This window comes from Papaver somniferum, chromosome 2 (genome assembly GCF_003573695.1).
Source record: "Papaver somniferum cultivar HN1 chromosome 2, ASM357369v1, whole genome shotgun sequence".
NCBI lineage: Eukaryota > Viridiplantae > Streptophyta > Magnoliopsida > Ranunculales > Papaveraceae > Papaver > Papaver somniferum.
Window position 1 is genome coordinate 86,185,393 of NC_039359.1, and position 24,529 is coordinate 86,209,921.

At 37.7% G+C, this 24,529-nt stretch overlaps 1 protein-coding gene across 1 annotated transcript; it reads right to left on the reverse strand.

Moving 5' to 3' along the window:
• Nucleotides 1-20,705: 20,705 nt before the first annotated feature.
• Nucleotides 20,706-22,894, reverse strand: LOC113348283 (tyrosine/DOPA decarboxylase 1-like). Its single transcript, XM_026591998.1, has one exon. It carries the CDS (start codon nucleotides 22,437-22,439, stop codon nucleotides 20,865-20,867), a length of 1,575 nt encoding a protein of 524 aa, XP_026447783.1. The 5' UTR covers nucleotides 22,440-22,894; the 3' UTR covers nucleotides 20,706-20,864.
• Nucleotides 22,895-24,529: the final 1,635 nt, after the last annotated feature.

Below are 24,529 nucleotides of genomic sequence, written 5' to 3' on the forward strand. Positions count from 1 at the left end.
TGAGTTATAAGAAAGAGAAGAAATCTGAGTGAAGAGAAGATTGTCGCATGAAATCAGTTTGAAGACTCTCAATTACAACATGTTATGTGACGTCAATGGAGTGGTTGTAGGTCGTGGAGTATATTTCAGTTGTATTTGGTGAGTGATGGATATCTCAATCCATAATTTTCTGATTGTACTTTATTGAAAATGGGTTTGAGAATTGGGAGAATTTTGTATAAATAGGGAGGCAGATGTATGTTGAAAGGAAAGCCCGGGGTAGCCGGTGCAAGCTGTAGTAGTAGTTTAGATTTTGATTTTACTTTTGTTATGTTCTAAAAATCTCTGATAGGGTATAGATGAAACCCTATCTTACTGCTTTGTATTCATGCTCTTGGTAGTAATATTGTTGTGCTTGAATGTTTTAGAATAAATTTCAATCTTAGTTCTTCAACACTTTACTTTCACATTGTATGTCATGCATCCATTGTAGTTAGAGAAATCTTGTGTTGAAGTGTTGCAGCTCATGCTTAATCACATAAATTGATCTTTTGATTAGATGTGCCTTAATCAGACAGTTAATGCTTAGGGTGAATAACCTTAGTTATGATTGGATTATTCATATTAAAGTCACCTTAGATAAACGCCAGATTTGAATCTTCCCCGTTATCATATATAAGGACAAGAGAAACACCATTAGGTGAATACCTAGTGTGAGCTGATGGTGGAATTGATTGCCCTAGTGCCTCCTTATTCAGTGTTTACATCCATTTTTACTGCATCTTTATTTTCAGTCTGGTTATTGCTTTGATCTCTGCCATCATCTAGTCGTATCGACAACCCTTTCGTTTCTAAAAAGTACTAGTAGAACCTTAGACGTTTACTGTCACCGAAACAACTCCCTGTGGGATCGACCTGTATTTTCCGTATCTATGTTATAGACACTGTGCGCTTGCGGTATAATATTATAGGTTTCTAAGCCTATCAAGTTTTTGGCGCTGCTGCCGGGGAGTTGGCAAGCGTTGTAGTTAGATTGATAGGTTCTGTTTTTGCTATGTTATAATTAGATTTGTAAATAGCGCATATTTTCTCTGAATTTTCTTTGCTATTTTTATTTTCATCTTGTCATTTGCATCTGTAGGGTGATTCTGTAGCTTGTAATACCTCTTAGTCTCTCTGAATTTCCTTTTTGTTTTGATTTTTAGTTTGTATCTAGATTTTTATTTAGCTCTTGTTTCATTCCGTAACCATCTCTTAGTTAATAAACTAGAATTCATGTTTAGTTTGTAGTGTTAATCCATTTTTAGTGCAAGTTGTCTTATTTTTGTAGCTTTCCTCTTAACTAGCCGCATTGTTTCATTTTTTCCTTTTGCTTAAAGTTTTGTTTGTAATTGAACACATTAGCATAAGTCAGTTGCTGTTATTTTGTCTTATATCTAATTGTACTTCTTAGTCTGTATATAGTTCGCATAGGAATTAATAGCTCGTCTTAGCATTTAGTAATACAATGTTGGTCATAAAGTATCGTTGTAGTAGTTGTTTGACTGGTAGTTAGTGATGTATTAGGACTATACATAATTAGTTTGTGCTCTGTGGCTTTGTGTTTTTATCTGAACCTTGTTTTTACTGTAGCATTTAATAATCTAGTTGTTTTTCATAATCCATATTCTGTAATGCTTTGATTTTGCTTTTCAATTAGACTTTGTTTTGGTGTTCATTTACTTTTTACTTTATTTTTATTTTTTGGTCCCGTAGTTTCTAGCTTTTAGATTTCTCCATAGATTTTTGGTTGTCGGATTTGGTGCTTACTGTCCATATTGCTAGTTGATTGTAGTTATGATATGTATATATGTATCTTTATTTTTACATTTTAAAGAAAAAAAATACAAATTTGTTAATACTGATTTTCCTTTCTAGTTTAGATTGTAATCTGGCTTACATTTTGTATTTGCACTGTTCTTAGCTTAGCTTAGTTCATTTTAGATCTGTAGCTTTCATTAATTTTGTCTTTTCTGTACATAATTTCAGTTTATTTAAAACTTCGTCTGCAGTAAAGTAAGTCAGTTGCAGTTCATTGCTCCTGTATAGGTTATAGCTACCTTTGCTCGGTAGTCTAGTAGGTCATAATATTTTATTTTATTTTAGTATTATTTGGTTTAGATTTTTCATTTTTCTTATTGCTTCACATTTTCTTTTTTTTTTTGGGTTTCGAAATTTCATTTTGAGCTTAACAGGTGCTTACAAGCTACTGTCAAAGCCAAGAAAGGAGAGGAGCAAGTGCATGCAGATGGATCACTACGTACACCCCACACACGGACGTACAAGAATAAATTTGGAATTGTTCCTCTAGTGCAATTGTGACTCCCAGATGCTTGCCGGAGTGTTGTCAGGTGCTAGAAAGACCACCCCTTTGGCTAGAGAGAGAAAAAAAAGAAAGAAAAGAAGATCGTTTTATTTGTCCATCCTTTCGGTTGTGGCAGGAGGTAAGTACTCTCTTGTACCCTGTGGATGTGTGATCTTGTGTGAGTGATCTGAATCATAGACTTGGAAATTTCATATCGCTGGATTGGTATACTGTCTAGGCTCTGTTGCATATTGTCATAAATTATTAATAAGTTTGCCTAAGTGAAATCCCACTCTCAACTGTTGTTAAATCTTCCTAGGTCTAGACAATGGGTGATTGTATAAATAAACCCCGTACTCTTCACGAGTACATGTATCCCAAAAAAACAAGCTTGTCATCATGTATGGTCTTATCCCAGACCGATGGCCCATTTAAATTAGATGTAAACATGATACAAATGCTTCCAATATTTCGAGGGGATGATGCTGAAAATCCCTATCATCACGTAAGAGAGTTTGAGAAAATTTGTCGGATTATGCAATTTTAAAATATATCCGAGAACTCTTTAAAGTTGCGTTTGTTTACATTTTTTTTAAAAGAAAGAGCTAAATCATGGTTTTACAGTCTGAGACCACAGTCAATCACCACTTGGGACCAACTCACAACAATATTTTTCAAAAAGTTCTTTCCATATCATAGGACCATCAACATTCTTCAAAGTATTAATTGTTTTGTCCAGTTACATGGAGAGACACTTTTTCATTATTTTGAAAGGTTTAATGATTTGTTGTTTGAGTGTCCTCACCATGGCTTTGAGAAGTGGAGACTGATCGCAATTCTTTATGAAGGATTAGACTTTAATTCTCGAGTCTTGGTTGAGTCTATGTGTAATGGTGAGTTCATTGATAAAACTGTGGATAATGCATGGTCATTTCTAGCTGAAGTTGCAGAGAAAACCCATCAATGGGAATCCATTAAAAAAACTAAGACAATGTCACATGATATGGGTGATCTCCATGAGTCAGATGTTGATTTTGACTCTGATACAAATATAGAATTCTTGATTAGGAGAGTTGAAGCTCTAGAGAGGTGCACAGATGAAAATTCTGATGCACCCAATTTATGTAACCAGACTGAATTCTCTTTTTGTATCTTGTGTGATAGCTTTGACCATTTGAGTGAAAACTGCTCTGAATTGCATGCCATTAAGCAGTCTAAAATGCATTGTGCCAATACTTTCCATCAAATGCATGAGAATGAGCTATACTTGTCAACTTGTGAACTAGGAAGGATAAACAATCTGAATCTTTCATGTACTGATGACCCTACACATGGTTTACAACCTGCAGTGAGCAAAATTGCCTCAGTTTCAAATGAAAGAAGTGATGAGCATGTGGACTATGAATGTGAAATGTTTGTTTTTCCCCGTGAACTTAATTCTAAAAATGGCGTTTCTTACCCTATTGCTGAAAATGTTAATACATGTTCGCTTATTTTAGAGGCAGATGTATGGGAAGAGAACACTAGTGGTTTGGACGGGGTAAGCTTTTCATGTATATGTGATGATGATGATATGGTATTAGAAGAGGTTGTTAATTATGAATGCAGAATTTCAGAGTTTTGCAACTCTGAAACGTTAGACCACATTGTAGAAACCTCCACTACTAATAGTTCATTAGATATTCATACATCTTAGTGTTTATATATGCATGAAATTGATGTTGATTTGGGGCTTGTGCAATTGTTTTGTGATGATGGGCGTGATACACAACTTGATTGTGACTTAGGGAAGGTTGAATTTTCTGTCGACAGCAATGACCTTATAAATCAAAATAACTGTAATGTGTCTGATTCCCTGCCTAGGTCGCAATATGTTGCTTCTTCTGATGCCGATTTGGGTACTTTGGATGATCATGAATCTGATTTTGGTCTTGTTGATTTGTTCTTTGAATCTGAGCATGTTGCAGTACTTGTAGATGACTTAGGAGATGTTAATGTGACTGATAATAATGGTACTCTTGATCTCATACATGTGAGCGACATAGATGTGCCTACTTTCCTACCTAAGTCACCGACTGAGATTCTTCCACCCAACCTAGATTCAGCATGTAAAGAGATTTTAAAACCAACGTCTCTGAGAATTCCTAGTCTAGGCCTGGAACTGTGTCATCTCAAGTCCTTTTGGATTATTTTTCTGCTAAATATAATACCCTTGAAGAGCCACAGTTGGAATATTTCCATGTTTCTCTGCCCATCCCTAACAAAGTCCACTTTGAATTAGATCTTGTGCATGCAGCTCCCCTAAAATTGCAAGATTTTGTGCTCAAAAACACACCTGTTGACAAATTCTGGTTTGGGGTAACTCGTTTGCATATGCAGCCTTACCTGCACTTTCATGTTACATATGTGTAAGACTGTTGATGTTTTTGCATGTCGTTTTTTGGGTTGATCCTCAACTCTTTAGGTTGTATATATATGGAAAATCATCATTGTATATTCCTGTAGGTAATTATGTTTTCTAGATTTTCTTGTACATATGTGCTAAACCAATGTGACATCAGCTGAGTTCTTGTTGGATTCTAGTGCCATGAAAAATAGAGTTCAAAAATTGCTTTTGCCGACATCTGATAATATCTTTCCTTTCTCTACTCAGCATGGTTCTCATGGTATGTTGTAGTTATAATTCAGCTTATGTTTAGAAACATCGAGGACAATGTTTAGTTTAGGTTTGGGGGTGAAGTATAGATACCTTGACTGTCACTGTGCATATCATTGAAACTGAACTCTGCCATATAAAAAAGAATAATAAGAAAAATAAAAAAAATATCAAAAAATCAAAAATAATTGAGCTCATCTACCTTGATCTGTGATGCCTGCGCATATATGTTAGGGTTCTTGAACTAGATGATGAGGTACAAGTTTGATATCTTTCTGATTCTAGCACTACAACATGCGAGTTCGAATTACATTTTTTTTGAAACTTTTTGAACATGTGATATGAAACTTGCACTTGAACCATCTTTCAAGCATGTATAACGCCTGATTTGCGTAATCCGGTAGACTGCCAATCATCTAGAATACCGATACTGCCTCTTGTTATAATGTCAATGTAATGTATATTTTTTGTTTTATGTAAAGTCGTTGTATCATCTTGTGTTTGTGACTCTTTCATCTAAAAAGAAAAGAGAAAAGAATGAAAAAAAAATCAGAAAATTTCAAAAAAGAAAAAAATAATAAAAAAAGAAAAGAAAAGAAAAATGAAAAGAGATTTTGTTATCTTGTGTTCCATGAAATCAATATTTCTTGTTTCAAAGTTGTCAAAGTAAATAGTCAGTCAATGAGTATGTTGTAATTAATCTTCGTGTCTGTTTTGTAAATAGTATTGTATGAGCAAAAGAGGATGTAACTAGCTTGCCTTTGAATCGTCTCAACTATCTCTCAGCATTGGCAGTCATGACTTAGGTTGATAGATCAGTTGCTATGCATGTTCATGATAGAATTACACCTTACACTCTTATCACATGTTAACCAATCGAACTCTTGGATTTCAAAATATTTTTTGTGCTGGAATCAGTGTGTGTCGCTTGTACCTTTCAAAGCTAGATTGACATATCCATTTTGATGTGAGCTTAAACTGAAATGCAGGTGTTACACATCATAAAAGGTGAGCTCCCTTTTGACCTAGAACTTTGTGGGTATGTTCTAAGCAAGCCCTCACGAGACATCAACTCGTCCACTAGGGACACTTAGTGGTTTAAAAGGCTTATTGCATTCGCTAAATGCAATCGAGAGACCAGCGACAATGGTATAGGTAGGATTTCCTTGGTTTTTTTGTTTACTCGAGGACGAGAAAAATTCAGGTTTGGGGGTGTGATTGGTACCTAATAATGCATATTTCTAGTTCATTTTGCTGTCTTTTATCACATCTCTAATACCTTAATGTTCTATTTTGCGACAAATATTGTATCATGAGCATATCTCTTTTAATGAGTAATTTTGTTGGAATAATCTCTTTTTGTGTTGTGTTGTAGGTGGTTGAGTGAATGGAAAACAAGGTGTTTGCGGGAAGTGGGAATGTACCGGGATGCAAAGGAGCTGTTAGATGAAGCATGTGCAGAATGAGCTTACCCAGCCAAAAGGTGCTCCTCACATTAAAGAGAAGGAGAATGCGCCTAAGATGTACATTCCGGTCATGCCATTGAGTCTCGCCTCTACATGTTCAATCTCGGGTCTGATGGTTATACGTTCAAGGTAGCCGCGAAAGTCTTCATTCAAATAGCCGAGATTATAGCAGTCCCTACTGGCATCAGAGGTATGAATCTGGTAAACGAGTAGGAAAGGATTGGACTGATCTTGTGGTGCGAGGTTCTCTGGAACAAATAGTCGTGGTCAAGAATTGCAAAATCAAGTCTGATCAATGGTCCAAAGTGTTCAAGTCATGTTTGAAGTCAAGGAAGTCAACAAACCTCACCCTTTAACATCTAAACAAGATACGCATGCCTAACACCCAAGTACCCCACTTTACACATTCCCTTGTCATTTCCGAATTAGAAAAAACCCATCTTCTCAAGCCATCGACACCTCCTCCCATACCCTCTCAACTGCACCTTTTCTCTTCATGTTTCAACTGTGCAGCCATGAATACTTCATCACTTTTAAATTACCAACTCTCTTTATTGTCAAATACATTGGTTTTCACCTCTCCTACCTCTTTTTTTGGTACCATATATTGAGTTATAATAAAGAGAAGAAATCTGAGTGAAGAGAAGATTTCCGCATGAAATCAGTTTGAAGACTCCCAATTACAACATGTTATGTGACGTCAATGGAGTGGTTCTAGGCCGTGCAGTATATTTCAGTTGTATTTGGTGAGTGATGGATATCTCAATCCATAATTTTCTGATTTTACTTTATTGAAAATGGGTTTGAGAATTGGGAGAATTTTGTATAAATAGGGAGGCAGATGTATGTTGAAAGGCAAACCCGGGATATCCGGTGCAAGCTGTAGTAGTAGTCTAGGTTTTGATTTTACTTTTGTTATGTTCTAAAAATCTCTGCTAGGGTATAGATGAAACCCTAGCTTACTGCTTTGTATTCATGCTCTTGATAGTAATCTTGTCGTGCTTGAATGTTTTAGAATAAATTTTAATCTTAGTGCTTCAACACTTTACTTTCACATTGTATGTCATGCATCCATTGTAGTTAGAGAAATCCTGTGTTGAAGTGCTGCAGCTCATGCTTAATCACATAAATTGATCTTTTGATTAGCTATGCCTTAATCAAACAGTTAATTCTTAGGGTGAATACCTTAGTTGTGATTGAATTATTCATATTAAAGTCACCTTAGATAAACGACATACTTGAATCTTCCCCGTTATCATATATAAGGACAAGAGAAATACCATTAGTTGAATAACTAGTGTGAGATGGTGGTGGAATTGATTTCCCTAGTGCCTCCTTATTTAGTGTTTACATCCATTTTTACTGCATCTTTATTTTCAGTATGGTTATTGCTTTGATCTCTGCCATCATCTAGTCGTATCGACAACCCTTTCGTTTCTAAACTAGTACTAGTAGAACCTTAGACGTTTACTATCACCGAAATAACTTTGACCTATATTTGCCGTTATCTATGTTATAGACACTGTGCGCTTGCAGTATAATATTGTAGGTTTCTAAGCCTATCAGTGGGCTAGTTTCTGTAACAGACTGATACAGGTTGGTGTTCAATCTAGATTGGGTCTCGGGTTTTTTTCAAAGAATCGAGATCTGATTTTTTAAGGTTTGAAATCAAGTTTTGAGAAAAGTCTGCGAATGATTGGTGGTCGTTGTTGGCATTGAAGATGGTGATGTGATTCGATTCCATTAATAAAAGGGAATCTGAGAGCTGCTACGATAAAATTGATTCGAGACATTCAAGAAGATGAAATTCAGTTGAAGAAATTGATATGGGATTGAACTTGTCACAACCTTGGATGGTTGATTTTCGAAGGAATTTGAGGTGGGTATGATGGGTGATTGCTCAAGAATTTAGGCAGAATCGAAAGAGAAAGAAGAACGCAGAATGGGTATTGAAGTAGAACTAGAGAAGAAAATTGTAGCATAGAAGCAGAAGCGGGAAATTGAATGTTGAGATGGTTATGTTGTGTGAATTAATGGTATATATTGGAGATGATGAACCTGTTGTTGCTAAGAAGTAATGGGTGAAACTTCAACCTAATAGATAATGTGAAATTTTATTTGTTTGATTTTGTTCCCATTTTGTGTTCAATTCCAATTGCAATACGTTATGGGTAATAATTATAATCTTTATATGCATAAATTTGGTTTAACTATCATATATGTTTGAAATTTTTAGGGTGCAGTTGAGCATATTCTTAACAGTTAGATGAATGTTAGGGCAGTGACAGATGTTGCTTTGAATGGTGTTGTGAATCTGTGTGTTGCAGTGCTGACATGGGATTTCTGGCAAAATGGATGGATATGCACTGATGATGATAATGGATGACTCAAGTTAATGGTGTTGTAGAATGTATTACAAGGAAATGAAGTGCAGAGAAAGAAATTGCAGGTGCAGGTGGTGGAAGTGACTTAAATGTGCAGTATAGAAGTAGAAATGGAGTTGTTGTTGTTGTTTTCCATGAATCTGGAATTGCAAGTATGGATTGTAATGATGGTACTGAGGCTGCAAAGGAGTTATAGATGATGGTGCTGATTTATTGACAGAACAACAAGGATGAATGGAGGAGCTACAGATTGAAATTGGTTGTGTCGTGTATCTGAAATTACAGGGATGGGCGCTGCTATTGGTAGAGGTATTGGATTAGAAGCTAAGAAAATGTTGTTGACTGGTTATAGATGGGCTCTGATGGTTGCTATAGGAGCTGAGAACATTACATAGGGGTTGAAGTCATATTTGTTTAGCTTCAGATGGAGAACTTGGTCTTGTAGTTGTTGCTGTTTATGAAACTACAAGTGTGTTGATGGTGGTTTTTAGTTCAGAGTTAAAATTGTAAAACCTCACATTTAATGTGTCGTCACTCTGCAAAGAAACAAATCCATGTAAAAGTGATGAGTGTTCAACCTCTCCACTGGCGCATTTATTGAGCAACTCAATATGTTCACATGAAATTTATCTAGACTGGTGCATATAGCAATAATCCCAGACTAAGCAATTGATCCGTTATGGATTAGTAGGTGCAAAGTTCTACCCAATATCAGAAAGCAAAGAATAAAGGAGACGCGGAGTAGGAGCAACAACGAAAGAAGGTGTGGCCATGCCATAAGCCAGCCGACGCCACTTGCAAGTGGCCACACCCCATGCTGCCCAACCGACCCTTATTCCCTATCGACCAATCAAGTCGCTTTAAACCTGCCAGACTCCCATGAGTTGTGGATGGGCCCATACTTGCCGGCCGCATTCCCCATCTACCAATCAGGTCGCGTTAAACCTTCCACACGCACCAGAAGTGTGGCCACTCCCGTGCTTGGCCGACCCCGCTTTTTATTGACCAATCAGGTTGCTCTAAACCTGCCACAATATTAAAAGAGGTGGAATTGCGTCAAGTGGTCACCATGCCAAATTGGATTCCAAAATATCGTTCCAATGACATGCTAACGGCATGCCAAACGCAAATTCCAAACGTGCCACTTTACCGCAGTATCACGCCAAACGCGCCAACGCGCCATGAACAGCGCACCTACGTGCCAACGCGTCATGAATAGGGCACCATATCTAGCTACTCGTGTAAATCCTTGCTCATGTGCTCGTTTCCACATGATGGAATGGCTATGTTTCCTTTGGCATGGCTATGGCACCATTTGCACAAAACTTCGTTGTGCCACGGCCACATGCCGCATGCGCTAATTAGGGTTTCGGCACGCCAAACCCTAATTTTGGCCACGACGCCAAATCCTTTGGCCATGCCGCCAAAACTTAATTTTGGCCACGACGCCAAATCCTTTGGCCATGCCCCCAAAACCTAACTTTTTCCATGCCACCATGTCACCGGCATGTGCCAATGACACCACTTTGCTATTGTCAGGCACCAACAGGATGTGGCCATAATTAATGGCTACCCTTTATCATGAGTTACAATCTCGGCCGCCCAACTTTGCTAGTCGAATAGTCCGGCCACACTCCTATTATAGGCGGTCAACCAAATGTCTCTGTTACCATTGTACGCTCCTCTTCCATAAGGAACAATCGGCCAGCCCCGCGGCCTACCATATGGCTTCTAAACGATCACCCAAAGATTGTACAAACAACTGGGAACGTTTGGTAAACAATTTCAGTATGATCTACATGCCAAACGTTTAGTATGGATGTCTAGCATAACATACTAAAAATTAAAATCAATCGGAGTAACGAGCTAAAAGATACAGCATAAAAGGCGAGCTAGGTCATGGCTGAAAACTGACAGAATTCCTCCTGAGTTTTATTGTTGGGATGTTTTCACCTACTAAACAAGCTCAAAACCTAAATATTCTCGCGTAGAAAGATAGGAAATTCTTTTCTGATCAGAATGGAGTGGCGGACCGTCAAAATCCAAGTTCGTGCGAGAATTCTACAACAATTTTAGTGAGGGTCCCACATCTGAATTTTCTGATTACGAAATTTCATGAGTTAATACAAAATTATGCGAATCATCTCAGCCATCCAACTTGGGTAGCCAACTTAAATGGTTTAGATTTAATTTGGTCCAACCAATAGGATGTCAAAATGGTTTCAAGCCACCATTCTCCTATAGGGACCGATCACCACATCTTTAATATATATGGATAACTCATGGAAGCTACTCACACATGACCACCCATCACCTAGCTTGCGCGTGATTGGTCAGAATAACTAGGTCTTGCAAACAAGACCCATTCAGCAGCCTGCTGCATATTTTTCACGAAAACACTCGAGACATCAAACATGTCACAAACTGGGGGATACTCATCAGGGTATTGGTCTGGCGGTTTACAGTGTGCGGAGTGCAATACGCCCGTTATAAGAAAGTGTTCGGAAGAGAGACAGTTAGTGGTGGCAAGAAGTAATGGGTGTAAACGGATCCACTTCCTTCATCGTGGAATCCCGGTTTCTGATAGTTACACGTTACTCCACTATTCCATCACTCAATTGTTTCCACTTCCTACGAGATCAGGGTACGTTTAATTATGATTTGTATAAATAGGTTTCACCTATTTCCACAAAACAACAAGTTTTGGTCAGAGAGCAACACAATATCCAGAAATCATCAGAGAACTGATAACTTTCATTCCTCAAGCCAGTTCCACATTCTGATACAAGTCATAAAACAACCACACCTTTAGAATTAACCATTCTGGTCTCAACATTTTCTTCGTTTCCCTCCCTAAGACCAACCCTTCTCCTTCACTTTGTGACCGAAGCAAGCCTGGAACGGCCATTTCTTGGTTTAGGCCAGAATTGTACAGATTGATCTCTCGAATCAAAAGTACTCCCGTGCAGTGCATTGTTTAGGGTTTAGATTTGTTTCTCATCCACACACCCAAATTTACCAAAACCAGCAGAAACAGTTTTCACCCACAAACAAGGTGATGACCAATTGTTGCTGTTTATATGTCTTTATGGGGTCAATTGTTGTTGAACCCAATTTTTTATGGGTCAACGATTATTGGTGACACCATTTTTTACATTTTAGAGAAAGATACCCTAAACTGTGGTTGATCCCATAAATGGGATCAATATAGACGCATCCGAAACAAAAACCAAGCATTACCATTTGTTCATGTATATCTCTGGACTTCGGTTTTTATGGAATTAACTCTTGTTGTTGACCCAATTTTTCATGGGATCAACTACTGTTGTTGATCCGATCAACTCCTATTGTTGACAACATTTCCTTGGATTAGTATAATCATTCTTGTAGTTTAAATCATGTAAAGTTCTTCAAATATTGAATTTGTGGTGCAATGGTAGCATGACTGACTCCATGTCAGATGATGCGTGTTCAACTCACGCCAAGTTCACTCCATTTACATGGATCAACTTTTATTGTTGATCCAGTTTAGGGGATCGACTATTGTTGTTGATCCCCTAAATTCGATAAACTTCTACTATTGATCCTTTTTTTTTTTGGATCAACTACTGTTGTTCATCTCTAAATTGGATCAATTTCTACTGTTGATTCTATTTGGATCAACTACTGTTGTTGATCTAAAAATATCTGAACCAATGGCGGCGACGACGGTGGCAGTGGTGGTGGCGGAGGACTGGTGGTGGTGGCGGACTAGTGATGGTGTAACGGTGGTGGAATATTAGTGGTGGAGGCGGTTGGTAGGTGGTGTTGGTGGAATGGTAGTTGAACGTTGGTGGTGGTGGTGCTAGTGGTGGTGGTGGTGAAGTGGTAGAGTAAGAAATTTGTTCCATTTTAAAATAAAAAAAAATACTATATGGGCGAAGTTATTAAGATAAAACTAATTTTAAATGGATAAAATTATTAAAAAAGAGAGATATATTTATTGTTGTATAAGGATATATTTATACGGTGTTAAAACTAACGGATATATTAAGGAGAATATAATTATTATACCCTTTTAACTTCGTGCCATGGCCCTTGCTTTTACCAATTACAAACAAATGCTTTTACCTGTTACAAACAAAAAAACACCGCTTTTGAGTTTTGACCGATACTTCAAAAAAAATCTTTGACTTCAAATCTTGACAGGCACCCACCTTTCGAATCCAAAATCCCAGAAACCCCAAAATTCTAAAATCATCAAACCAGAAACTGAGAGGTGGCGATTTCTCTTCTTGTTCCATTTTCTTGATGATTAGCAGCATCACAGGCACTTGTTCCTTGGTCCCAACTAGGCAGCCGGAGGCTAGTAAAGCTGATGGATGTGATCGATCTTCAGGGTTCTAAAATTCAGTTTGTTCATGGAGCTTAATGATTGTTTCGTATTGCCTCAGGCAATTTTCTGCTCTGAATATCAATTTAGTATCCAACTATATACATTCTGTTGTATTTTTAAAGCTTTTGAATCGTATGCTGGGTGTTGATTTGGGGCATGTTCTTTTTTCCTCTTTGTAGGATAGTACTGTATCTTTGATTTTCATTTGTATGTGATCCATCAAAAAAATTTAGCTAATGAATACGACGCATCTTTCAATTTCCGGCAAGAAATTTGTTAGCAACCTTTAACTGACATGAGTGTGGAAATTTGAAAAATCTTTCTTATTAATCACCATTTCATTTCGCAATCTCTGACCCATTCGGCTATCAAACGAGCCATATCCTCCAGACACTCGTTATGTAGACTTACAATATCCTCGAGCCCTGATGCAATCACAAATTTTGGAAATGAGTACTTCATTTTAGAGTTTTCCCTGAAACTTGGGTTTCGTAGCTTCAATGCTGAGCTATAGTGAGCTTACTTATCTTGGATGTTGGTCATGGAGAACTATCTCCCGAAGCTGTTGTTGCATAGTTTTCTTCAATTATCTCATTTTGGCTGAATCCCTCTATACATACTCCTACTCTTTGTTATATATATATGCTTTACGTTATTTCACTCCATTCCTTCCCATACTGAAGTTTTCAGTTGGATTTTTATCACCAGGTTAACATGGATAAGTGGTTGGTAATGTAGTGGAGGAACTTTTACTTATTACATTGGTTCGCCAGAGAATCTGAAGTTGTTTGTTATGAAACATCAGCGCGAGAGGTACGGAACTAGAACCACCAAATTAGCTACTTAGGACATCAGGACATCATTTGATTTTGAAATCTGTATCTCAAATTATGTCAAGTTTATCTTATCTATTAGTAGGTTTGTCTTTCAAAGCTTTAGTTGATGTGATGTTCTTAAAGGATATAGGACTTTTATGTGTTTACTGTCATTGGGTTAGAACGTTGACATATTTTTATCTGTAGCAGAGACAATCCTTGGTTGTAGTTCAATCTGTTGATAATGCTTTGGTGCCGACTCTTCCACGGCTTCAACATAGTTCAGTGATCTCTTTTGGGTATCACTTAATTGTTCAATCAATCTCAGAATGAATAGGCGGAGATAAGTAATAGTAATACCAAATGGAGCTTCGCAGAATATCACACCGAGCTTGAATATCTTAAAAAACCTGGCATGTTGTGCTATAAATGCATCCCAAGATTAGAAACAAATTCAGCTTTCTTGTAGAAAGATACACTAGCTTCTAATCACACAAACTTGTACTGAGGAACGCACCAGAGACGGACTATAGTATTATATGTGACTTTTCAGCTGTTCCTTTAAGGGGTCTAAATGATTAGAGGCAGGTCGCAGCTAACATATTAATCAGTATCTTGGATAACTTTTATAAATGAAGGCTAATGCGGCATCGTTATATTGACACTTACGCAGGAGATATAACTACCTTCTCTGGTTCTTTGTGGGTTTGCTTGACTTGCAAATATTAGATAGTTAGAAGCCTAACAGTGTCTTACTTTTTGGGTCCGCCTAACTGAGAATACACATAATGCCCTTTGTCTTTTCCCCATGTATTTCTATTTGGGTCAGCTTGACTGTAATTTGGATCCTAGCACTGACTTGTTCCCACGAGCGTGACTACTAGTTGCATAATATCCACTGTTTTCCTTTGTACTTTTGGGTGGATCAGCTAAACTGGTACTTAAATAGATGATTTGGATCCTAGCAATGCCATATTCCATAGGTTAGCCACTTAGCCTAACTAGTTGATGTGCAATGGTCATATGTCTTTTGCTGTATTGATTCCCACATGAAATCAGTTTTATATGGTAACCATTGGGTCAATCCCAGATATCACAGTCATTTTATCTACATGTGTTTCTGGTCGCATCTTATTTTTTTCACTTCTATAATTATTTACATGCAATATTTCCTAAGAATAATAGGTTTGCTGTTGCCCATGTGGATGATTTGCTAGATGAACTTTGAAAACGTATGAATCCTGGTTGTATCTGATGACCAGGAGGATCCTTAGTATTTTTGAATGTCATCTAGCACAAAGACCTCTGTCTGTGTAGTCTTTCTGCAAGCCTGTCCCTAATGTGGCGATACAACGGTAAAAAGCAAAGCATTTCCTCTGTGAAAATAGGGTCGTGATAGGTGTGATGAGCCAATGATAGACCAAAAGAGGGCGAGAGCAGTACCAACTACCAAGATGGGTGACCGCTCGGGAAGTCCTCGTGTACCTCTGTTTGGTTGAAAACCAGTCATTTCCATAGGACAAGGCGAGTGCAGTACCAAGATGGGTGACGGCTTGAGAAGTTTTCGTGTTTCCTTTCTAGCCTACCCCAACTTGTTTGGGACTACAGGCTTAGAAGAACAAGAAGATTTCTAAAAATAATATTAGTTAAATAAAAAACTGTTGTGGAGGTGCTCGAAGAGCTGAATTAAACAGTCATTCCTTGAAGTCAAACTTAGATAGAAATTTGAAGCAGGATTCTAGTAGCAGTTCTAATAGATGATTGTATGTTACAGTATGGTTGTGTCATCCTAGAGGATTCTCTGTCAAATGCTCAAATATATGCATGGATCACTTAGGATAACTACTGCCTGTCAGCCCATGCAATAACTATATTTTAATATATGCATCAACATGGACATTAGATGCTTCTATGCAGATCACAAGCCTACCCCCCTCCTGTATATACATGCATTGTGCTTTTTTATATATATTTGGCATACGCTGCTGCCGAAAAAAGTACATTGGAGAGCGTCTATACCAACTTTTGCTGCGGAAACGTCTTCGTACGAAATGTCCTAGGTTTAGAATCCAACTATATATACATTCCGTTGTGTTTTAAAGCTTTTGAATCATATGCTGGGTGTTGATTCGGGGCATGGTTTTTTTTCTCTTTGTAGGATAGTACTGTATCTTTAATCTTCATTTGCATGTGATCTATTACTTTTACCCAATGAATTATGATTATTTATGCTACTGAATATACACTACTATGCATGTTTCAAATTTCAGCAAGAGATTGTTAGCAACCTTTTAACTGACATGAGTGTGGAAATTTGAAAAATCTTTTGTATTGTTTCAGTGATCACCATTTCATTTCGCAATATCTGACCCATTAAGCTATCAAATGAGTCATATGTTCCTGACACTCGTTATGTAGACTTATAGTATCCTCAGCTCTGATGCAATCACAAATTTTGGAAAAGAGTACTTCATTTTTAGAGTTTTCTCTGAAACTTAGGTCTCGTAGCTTCAATGCTGAGCTATAGTGAGCTTACTTATCTTGAATGTCGGTCATGGAGAACTATGTCCTGAAGCTTTTATTGAGTAAATTTCTTCAATTATCTCATTTTGGCTGAATCCCTCTATACATACTCCTATTGTTGTATTTATGCTTTACATTATTTTACTCCATTCCTTCCCATGCTGAAGTTTTCAATTGGATTTTTATCACCAGGTTAACATGGACAAATGGCTTATCGGTGGATAAGTGGTTGGTATTGTAGTGGAGGAACTTCTATATATATCACATTGGTTCGACAGAGAATCTGAAGTTGTTTGTTGTGAAACATAGCGCGAGAGGTACGGAACTAGAACCACCAAATTAGCTACTTAGGATATCATTTTATTTTTAAATCTGTATCTCAAATTATGTCAAGTTTTATCTTATCTATTAGTAGGTTTGTCTTTCAAAGCTTTAGTTGCTGTGATGTTCTTTAAGGATTTATGACTTTTATGTGTTTACTTAGTGTTCTCTGTTTGCTCATTGGAGTTAGAACGTTGCCATATTCTTATCTGTAGCAGAGACAATCCGTAGTTGTAGTTCAATCTGTTGATAATGCTTTGGTGCCGACTCTTCCACGGCTTCAATATAGTTCAGTGATCTCTTTTGGGTATCACTTTGTTCAATCAATCTATGAATGAATAAGCGAAGATAGGTAATAGTAAATACCAAATGGAGCCTCGCAGAATATCACACCGAGCTTGAACATCTTAAACAACCTGGCATGTTGTGCTACAAATGCATCCCAAGGTCAGAAACAAATTGATCTTTCTTGTAGACAGATACACTAGCTACTAATCACACAAACTTGTACTGAGGAACACACCAGAGACCGACTATAATATTATATGTGACTTTTCAGCTGTCCCTTTAAGGGGTCTAAATGATTAGAGGCAGGTCACAGCTCTCATATTAATCAGTATCTTGGGTACTTCTATAAATGAACGCTAACACAGCATTGTTATATTGAAACTTACACAGGATGGAAAACTATTTTCTCTGGTTGTTTGTGGTTTTGCTTGACTAGTGAATATTAGATGGTTTGAAGCCACTCTGCCTTATTGCTTCAGTCGGCTGGCTGAGAGACACATAATACCCTTTGTCTTTTTCCCGTGTATTTCTATGTGGGTCAGCTTGACCACAATTTGGAGTTCAGCACTGACTTGTTCCTAGGATTAGCGTGGCTACTAGTTCCATAATGGCCGCCGTTTTCCTTTGTACTTTTGGGTGGATCAGCTAGACTGGAACCTAAATAGATGAATTGAGACCTAGCACTGTGGTATTCCTTAGGTTAGCATAGTGGTCATATGTCTTCTCCTGTACAGGTCCCCAGATAAACTCATGTGTTTCTCTGGTCACATCTCTATTTTTCTTATTCTTTTTCTTTTTTTGTATAATTGGAAAATTACATACAATATTTCCTAAGAACAATATTAGTTAAATGAAAATTTTAGTGGAGGTGCTCGAATAGTTGAACTTAACAGTTATTCCTTGAAGTCGAAGTTTGATAGAATTTTGACTTAGGATTCTAGTAGTAGTTCTAATAGATGATTGTATATTTACAGTGTTGTTGTGTCAGTCTTGGGATCAGTATATATAAGCTCCTAAAATGATTTTGACGCGGAAACGTCTTCGTGCATATCCAACTCCATAAAAATCTTATATTGTTGGCATCTATTATTTTATCAATTTAACTATTTTGATTTTTTTTTTAGCATCTAAAGCTGTGAGGCAGACAGTCGTGACGTTGTTTTGCCAGAGAATCTAAAGTTGTTTGTTGTGAAACATTAGAGCAACAGGTACAAAAGTAGAACCACCAAATTAGCTAATTAGGACAGAAATCATTTCATTTCGAACACTATATCTCAGATTATGTCAAGTTTATAGTTTTGTCTTCCAAGGCTCTAGTTGCTGTGACGCTGTTAAAGGATTTATGACTTCTATTCTATGTGTGTACGCACTGTTTTCTGTTTTCTTATTGGGTTAAACTTTGACATACTCTTAACTGTTGCAGAAACAATCCTTAATGCTATCTCAATCTGTTGATAATGCTTTGGTGCCGACTCTTCCACGGCTTCAACGTGCATAGTTCAATGATCTCTTTTGGGAATCACTTAATTGAATTGTTGAAGCTATCTCAGAACGAATAGGCGGAGATGGGTGGTAGCAAAGATCATGGAGCCTTGCAGAATATCACACCGAGCTTGGATATCTTAAACAACCTGGCATGTTCTGCGACAAATGCATCCCAAGGTATGATACAATCTGTGCTTTCTTAGAAACATATATGCTAGCTACTAACCACATACTTGTACTGAGGAACACACCAGAGATCGACTTTATTATTGCACATGAAGTTTCAACTGTCCCTGGGTTAAAATGACTATAGACTAATCACAGCTAACATTTAATCAGCAGCTTGGATACTTCAATAGTTGAATGCTAATGCGACATCATAATATGGAGACACGGCAAAGTGAAATATTCTTTGGTTCTAAGTGGGTCTGCTTGACAAGTATCATGATGTCTATTTGTGTTTTCCCTGTGTATTTCTATGTGAGCAAGCTTGACTCGTAAAATACCAGATAATTTGGAGCCTAGCACTGACTTGTTCCCAGGGTTAGCATTGCTAGTAGTTACATAACGGCCACTGTTTCCTCTGTACTTCTTTGTGGATTAGACGATTTGGAGCCTAGCACTGCTGTGTTCCTTAGGTTAGCAGACTAGTAGATGTATAATGTCCATATATCTCTTGCTGCGTATGTCCCTAAATGGGATAAATCTTGTGTTGTAAACTTTGAATCAATCCTGATATCATATTCATTTTATCTACATGGTCACTCCTTTGTTCTTACTTTTTTTTTTGTATTATTGGAGATTGACATATAATATTTCTTAAGAATAATTAAATAAAAAAATAAGTAAATAAATTGCAGTGGAGGTGCTTGAAGAGTTGAATATAACCGTCATTCCTTGAATTTGAAATTAGAATAGAGGTTTGAAGTTGGATTCTAGTAGTTCCTCAAGTAGATGGTTGTGTCAACCTAGAGGGTTCTCTGTCAAGTGCTGAAATATATGCATGAATAGCTTAGAACCTGAATTACCGCCTTTCTGCCCACTTTCCCAAGAACTTTATGTTAATATTGACATAACCTTGACATTAGGTGCCTTATTGTAAATCACAAGCTGAACACTCTCCGCATTGCTGCATTGTTCTTTACAAGTTATATTTGGTATAAGCTGCTGCCAAATGGCGCCTGGGCAGGTCAATCCCTGAGTCACTTTTACAACTTGCTTTTTCCTAGACTTCTTCTGGCCTCCCTCAGCAGAAGGTTGGTTTGGCCGTAGTTATTGGATAAGTTGGAACAAATAACTTAATTGGAGAGTGTCTAACCTATTTTTAGTTCGTGTAACCTTCTGAACTAAAATCATGTCTTAATGCTAGTGCTCAATGCCGGTAGATTTTAATCACGGATTAATAAAATACTTGCTGATCTGTTTGCTTTTATTAGCATATTTGATGAGCCTAAAGGGGTGTTCAGATTCTCTTATGAGCCTAAAGGGGTGTTCAGATTCTCTTATCGTTTTTAAGATTATGCAATATAAAGAAGCTCCTAAACTTATTCTGGGGTGGAAACGTGTACTATGAAATGTCCTTAGTTTTATGCCTATCCAATTTCATCTAAATCTGGCATTATTCGCTTCTCTTTTTTGTCACTTGCAACTTCTTTATTTCCTGGCAATTTAAGGAGTGAGCAGTTAGAAGTTAGAACTCAGGCCAACCAAGTCAAGCCAATGCCTTCAGAGGAGATGAAGACTGAAGAGGGTTTGAAGGAAGTTGAGGATAAGCACGCTGGTAGTTTGTGCGTGATTTGTTGTCAGAACTTTGCATCGGATGAGGTTTTATTTTGCCAAGACATTGTCAGATGATTTTGATTATTGAATTCCATAAGTTATTTGTTTATGTAGAGGATTTACTGGTTAGTGCATTTCCGTGTTCATACTTCAGGATGGCAAAAGAAGAAAGATTGGCAAGCCAGTTATCTATGACCCTGCAGCTAAGGAAAATCACCAGCTAAAACGTTCAAGGGCACGAGCTCACTCAATAAGTGCTCAAGTTCCCTCAGAATGTGTAACATATTAAATTGAGTTGAATTTCGGATTAATATTTTTCTATTGCGTTTGTAATATACACGATGCTAGGAATAGCAACAGGGATTACATAGTATCAGAATTGATAAAATAAACAATTGATGATAAATTAAGAACATAAAAGATTTTTCCTCCAGATTCTTTTCTATATTTCAAGCCACAATCTGATGATTAATAGAATTACCATCCAAGGCACCAAGTATGGCATTTGTATGCTCTTGTACCACTTTCCATGCCCCAGTTACATGTCTTTCCTCTGTCAGTGTTGCACCCACAGCAAACCGAATCATGTAAACCCCTCCAACAACAGCATGAGTCATATATATCGTGCCAGACGCATTGACTGATTCAAGTACTTTTGCATTGGTCTCATTTGTTACAGCTTTAGTGTAATCATTTTCGACTATTGCTTGCTTGAAAATTGCAGTTGGTTTAAGGCGAAAACAAACCATGGCAAAAGTTCGAGGAACCACAACTTCAAACCTGTTATCCATACCAATGAGCCCCTGAAAATGCTTAGCCATTTTAACATGACTCCTAAGGAAAGTTCTCAAGTTTGCGATTCCGTAGCTGCGAAGTACTAACCAAAGTTTCATCGATCGAAATCTTCTGCTTAGAGCTATTTGCCAATCCTTGTAATCAATAACTTGTTTTGATTCAGTTGCCTTGTTCTTTAGATACTCTGGATTTGTTGATAATGCCTTCACAAGGGAACTAGAGTCTTTAACCCATAAACAACAACAGTCTAAAGTAGTGAAGAACCACTTGTGTGCATTTAGACTAAATGAATCTGCCTCCTCCACGCCTGCAATGAAGTGCCTGAACTCTGGGCAGATACAAGCACTTCCAGCATACGCCGCATCCACGTGAACCCAAATACCGTACAGTTTTGCAACCTCGCAAAGTGGACCAATTGGATCCACTGCTGTTGATGAAGTTGTACCGACGGTAGCACATAGAAATAATGGAACTAATCCGGTTTCAATATCAGCAAGAATCGTAGATTGAAGCGACTTAGGAGAGAGCCCGAAGTTTGTAGCCTTTGAGGTAGAGATTGCGCGGAAGTTCTTTGGGTTTATACCGGCAATCTGAGCTGCTTTTTGTAGTGCACAGTGAGTTTGATCAGAAGCATAAACAACCAGCTTATTAATATTTTCTCTACCAATTTTATTCAACATTTTATCTCTTGCTGCAGTTAATGTGCATAAAATGGCTTCACAAGTAGTTCCTTGCAAAACCCCTCCTCCTCCTGAACTCCCATCTGACGAGAAGAGAAATGATTTTGGAAGTGTAAGCATTTGCCCGAGCCAATTCATGACAATACTCTCTAACTCAGTTGCAGCTGGTGAAGACATCCAATTGAATCCCACAACATTAAATCCGGTACTAAGCATTTCACCAAGGAACCCAGCAATCGAACCACTGGAAGGAAAGTATGCAAAATAATTTGGACTCTGCCAATGAGTAAGACCAGGGATAATATCATTTGTGACATCTTGAAGAATGGTTTCAATAGATTCAGGATCGTTCGGAGCTGATTCGGGCAATCGTCTGCCTAAGTAACCGGGTTCGACTTGGCTTCTGACTGGATAATTTTCAACATTTTTGTAGTATTCAGCAAGAAAATCGATTATCATGTGACCTTGCCTTCTGAACTCATCTGGATCAAGTGGATTCTGCAAACATGTCGACATGCTTTCTGGGTTATCAGTTGGAAGACTACCCATTTATACTACTTTTGCTAGAGAAAATTGGTGTTGAGAATAATGAAGAAGGAAATGAATGAAAGATTTATATAGAGATAATGAAGCATATGGAAAAAGCTCAAACCACACGCTAAAGAGGTCAGGAGAAAAAGAGGTGTCAACTTTATTTTATCAACACAAGCCATAGTGCTAGACTAAAAGGTGCATGCATTGTTGGAGAAGAAATTCCTTAACAATGAGGTAGGAAATAATTAGGTACATTCCATGAGACTTGAAAGTACTGTTTGTATAAGATAGAGGCTGCTGTGCATGTAGCAAGCTTGGTTAATTAGAAATACTGCACATGGGAGTTCGAGTCCTGCCGTGGTCAAGTGGCGTATATCTCAGTGGCATCACATTTAAGATTTTTGCACCTGAAATTCTACATTAGATGACGATGAAATTGACCTGCTAGATGCATGCAGTATGTGACATCAAGAATACCCGAAGGCATCATGCAGAATCTGCAGTTTGTACAGAAATATATACACATATAACGAGCTTCGCGTGATTGATTGGAAAATGAAAAACGAGCTTCGCGTGGGAAGGATTTAAGTTTCACTTTCACATGCACCAAAGTTGTACACTAACATGGAAATAAAATTAATTAATTAATAACAAAAAGTAGACTGATTTGATGCCTTAAAAGTTAAAACTCCACAACAGCTGCTCTCTCCCTCTCCGTATCTCTCAAGAACAAAGTACATTCTTGAGATGCGATCACTGGATTCTGATGCTGCTGGTGTTGGTATACAACCGACGGTTTTGATGATCTGCAGTGATTATATGGAGGAGTACGAGGTAATCATTCCGTTCTGGCTAGCGTTGGGTGTTCGAATTGACTGTGTTAAGCGAAACAAGAATTCAGGGGATAAGTAATGCCTCACTGCTTTTCATGAGTCATAAATAGATGGATTCTGAAGGTTTCAATAACCTAAGACAAGACGAGATAACCTAATCAACAAGACAAGAAGGATGATTCCGTGTCTTTCATTGATAACAAAGACTCCTATATAAAGGAGTAGGGTTACAACCATATTCTGAAGATATTCTAAAAGAGGTGAATATCTTCTCAATACAAGTAAGTAAATATATACAAAATATACAAGAATATACCCAATACCCCCCCTCAAGTTGGAGCATGAAGAGTCGAAATGCCCAGCTTGAGAAGAAGAGTTTGAAACTGCTGACGTCCCAAGGCTTTAGTCAGAATATCAGCTAGTTGAGAGGTAGTATGAATATAGGATGGACGAATAGTACCTCGAAGTATTTCGTCACGTACAAAATGACAGTCAATCTCGATATGCTTTGTTCGTTCATGAAAGACGGGATTATTAGCGATATGTAACGCTGCTTGACTATCACAGTGAAGCGAGACTGGCTTTGTATGTCCTACACCAAAATTCCGTAATAACCCTTTTAACCAAATGATTTCACAAGTTGTGGAAGCCAAAGCACGATATTCTGCTTCGGCTGACGAACGAGAAACTGTGGTTTGTTTCTTTGTTTTCCAAGATATAGGAGAACCCCCGAGAAAGATAAAGTGTGCCGTGAGAGAACGTCGACTAAGTGGACAACTAGCCCAATCTGCATCACAATAAGCATCAAGAACTAACTTGGAATCAGCACGAAGTAAAATACCTTGCCCCGGGCTAGATTTCAAATAACGCACAACTCTAAGTGCAGCATCCCAATGTGATTGAGTTGGATGTTGTAAAAACTGGGAAAGAATATGAACAGAATAACATAGATCCGGCCGTGTAAGATTAAGATAGATCAGTTTCCCTACCAGCCTTCTGTAACGAGCAGGATCAGTCATAGGTGAGTCTGAGGCAAGAGCCAGCCTATGATTTTCTTCCATGGGAATATTAGCTGGTTTTGAACCAAGAAGACCTGTTTCTGTCAATATATCTAGAGCATATTTGCGCTGACAAAGGAAAATTCCTTTGGAACTTCTAGCTACCTCAATGCCTAGAAAGTATTTTAATTTTCCCAAATTCTTATGTGAAAACATCTGCCTAGATATTCCTGAAATTTTCGAATAGCATCTGTGTTGTTACCAGCAATAACAA

Bases quoted from the DNA above. Each gene is read 5' to 3' on its own strand.
- LOC113348283 (XM_026591998.1), bottom strand. From the start codon at position 22,439: ATGGGTAGTCTTCCAACTGATAACCCAGAAAGCATGTCGACATGTTTG.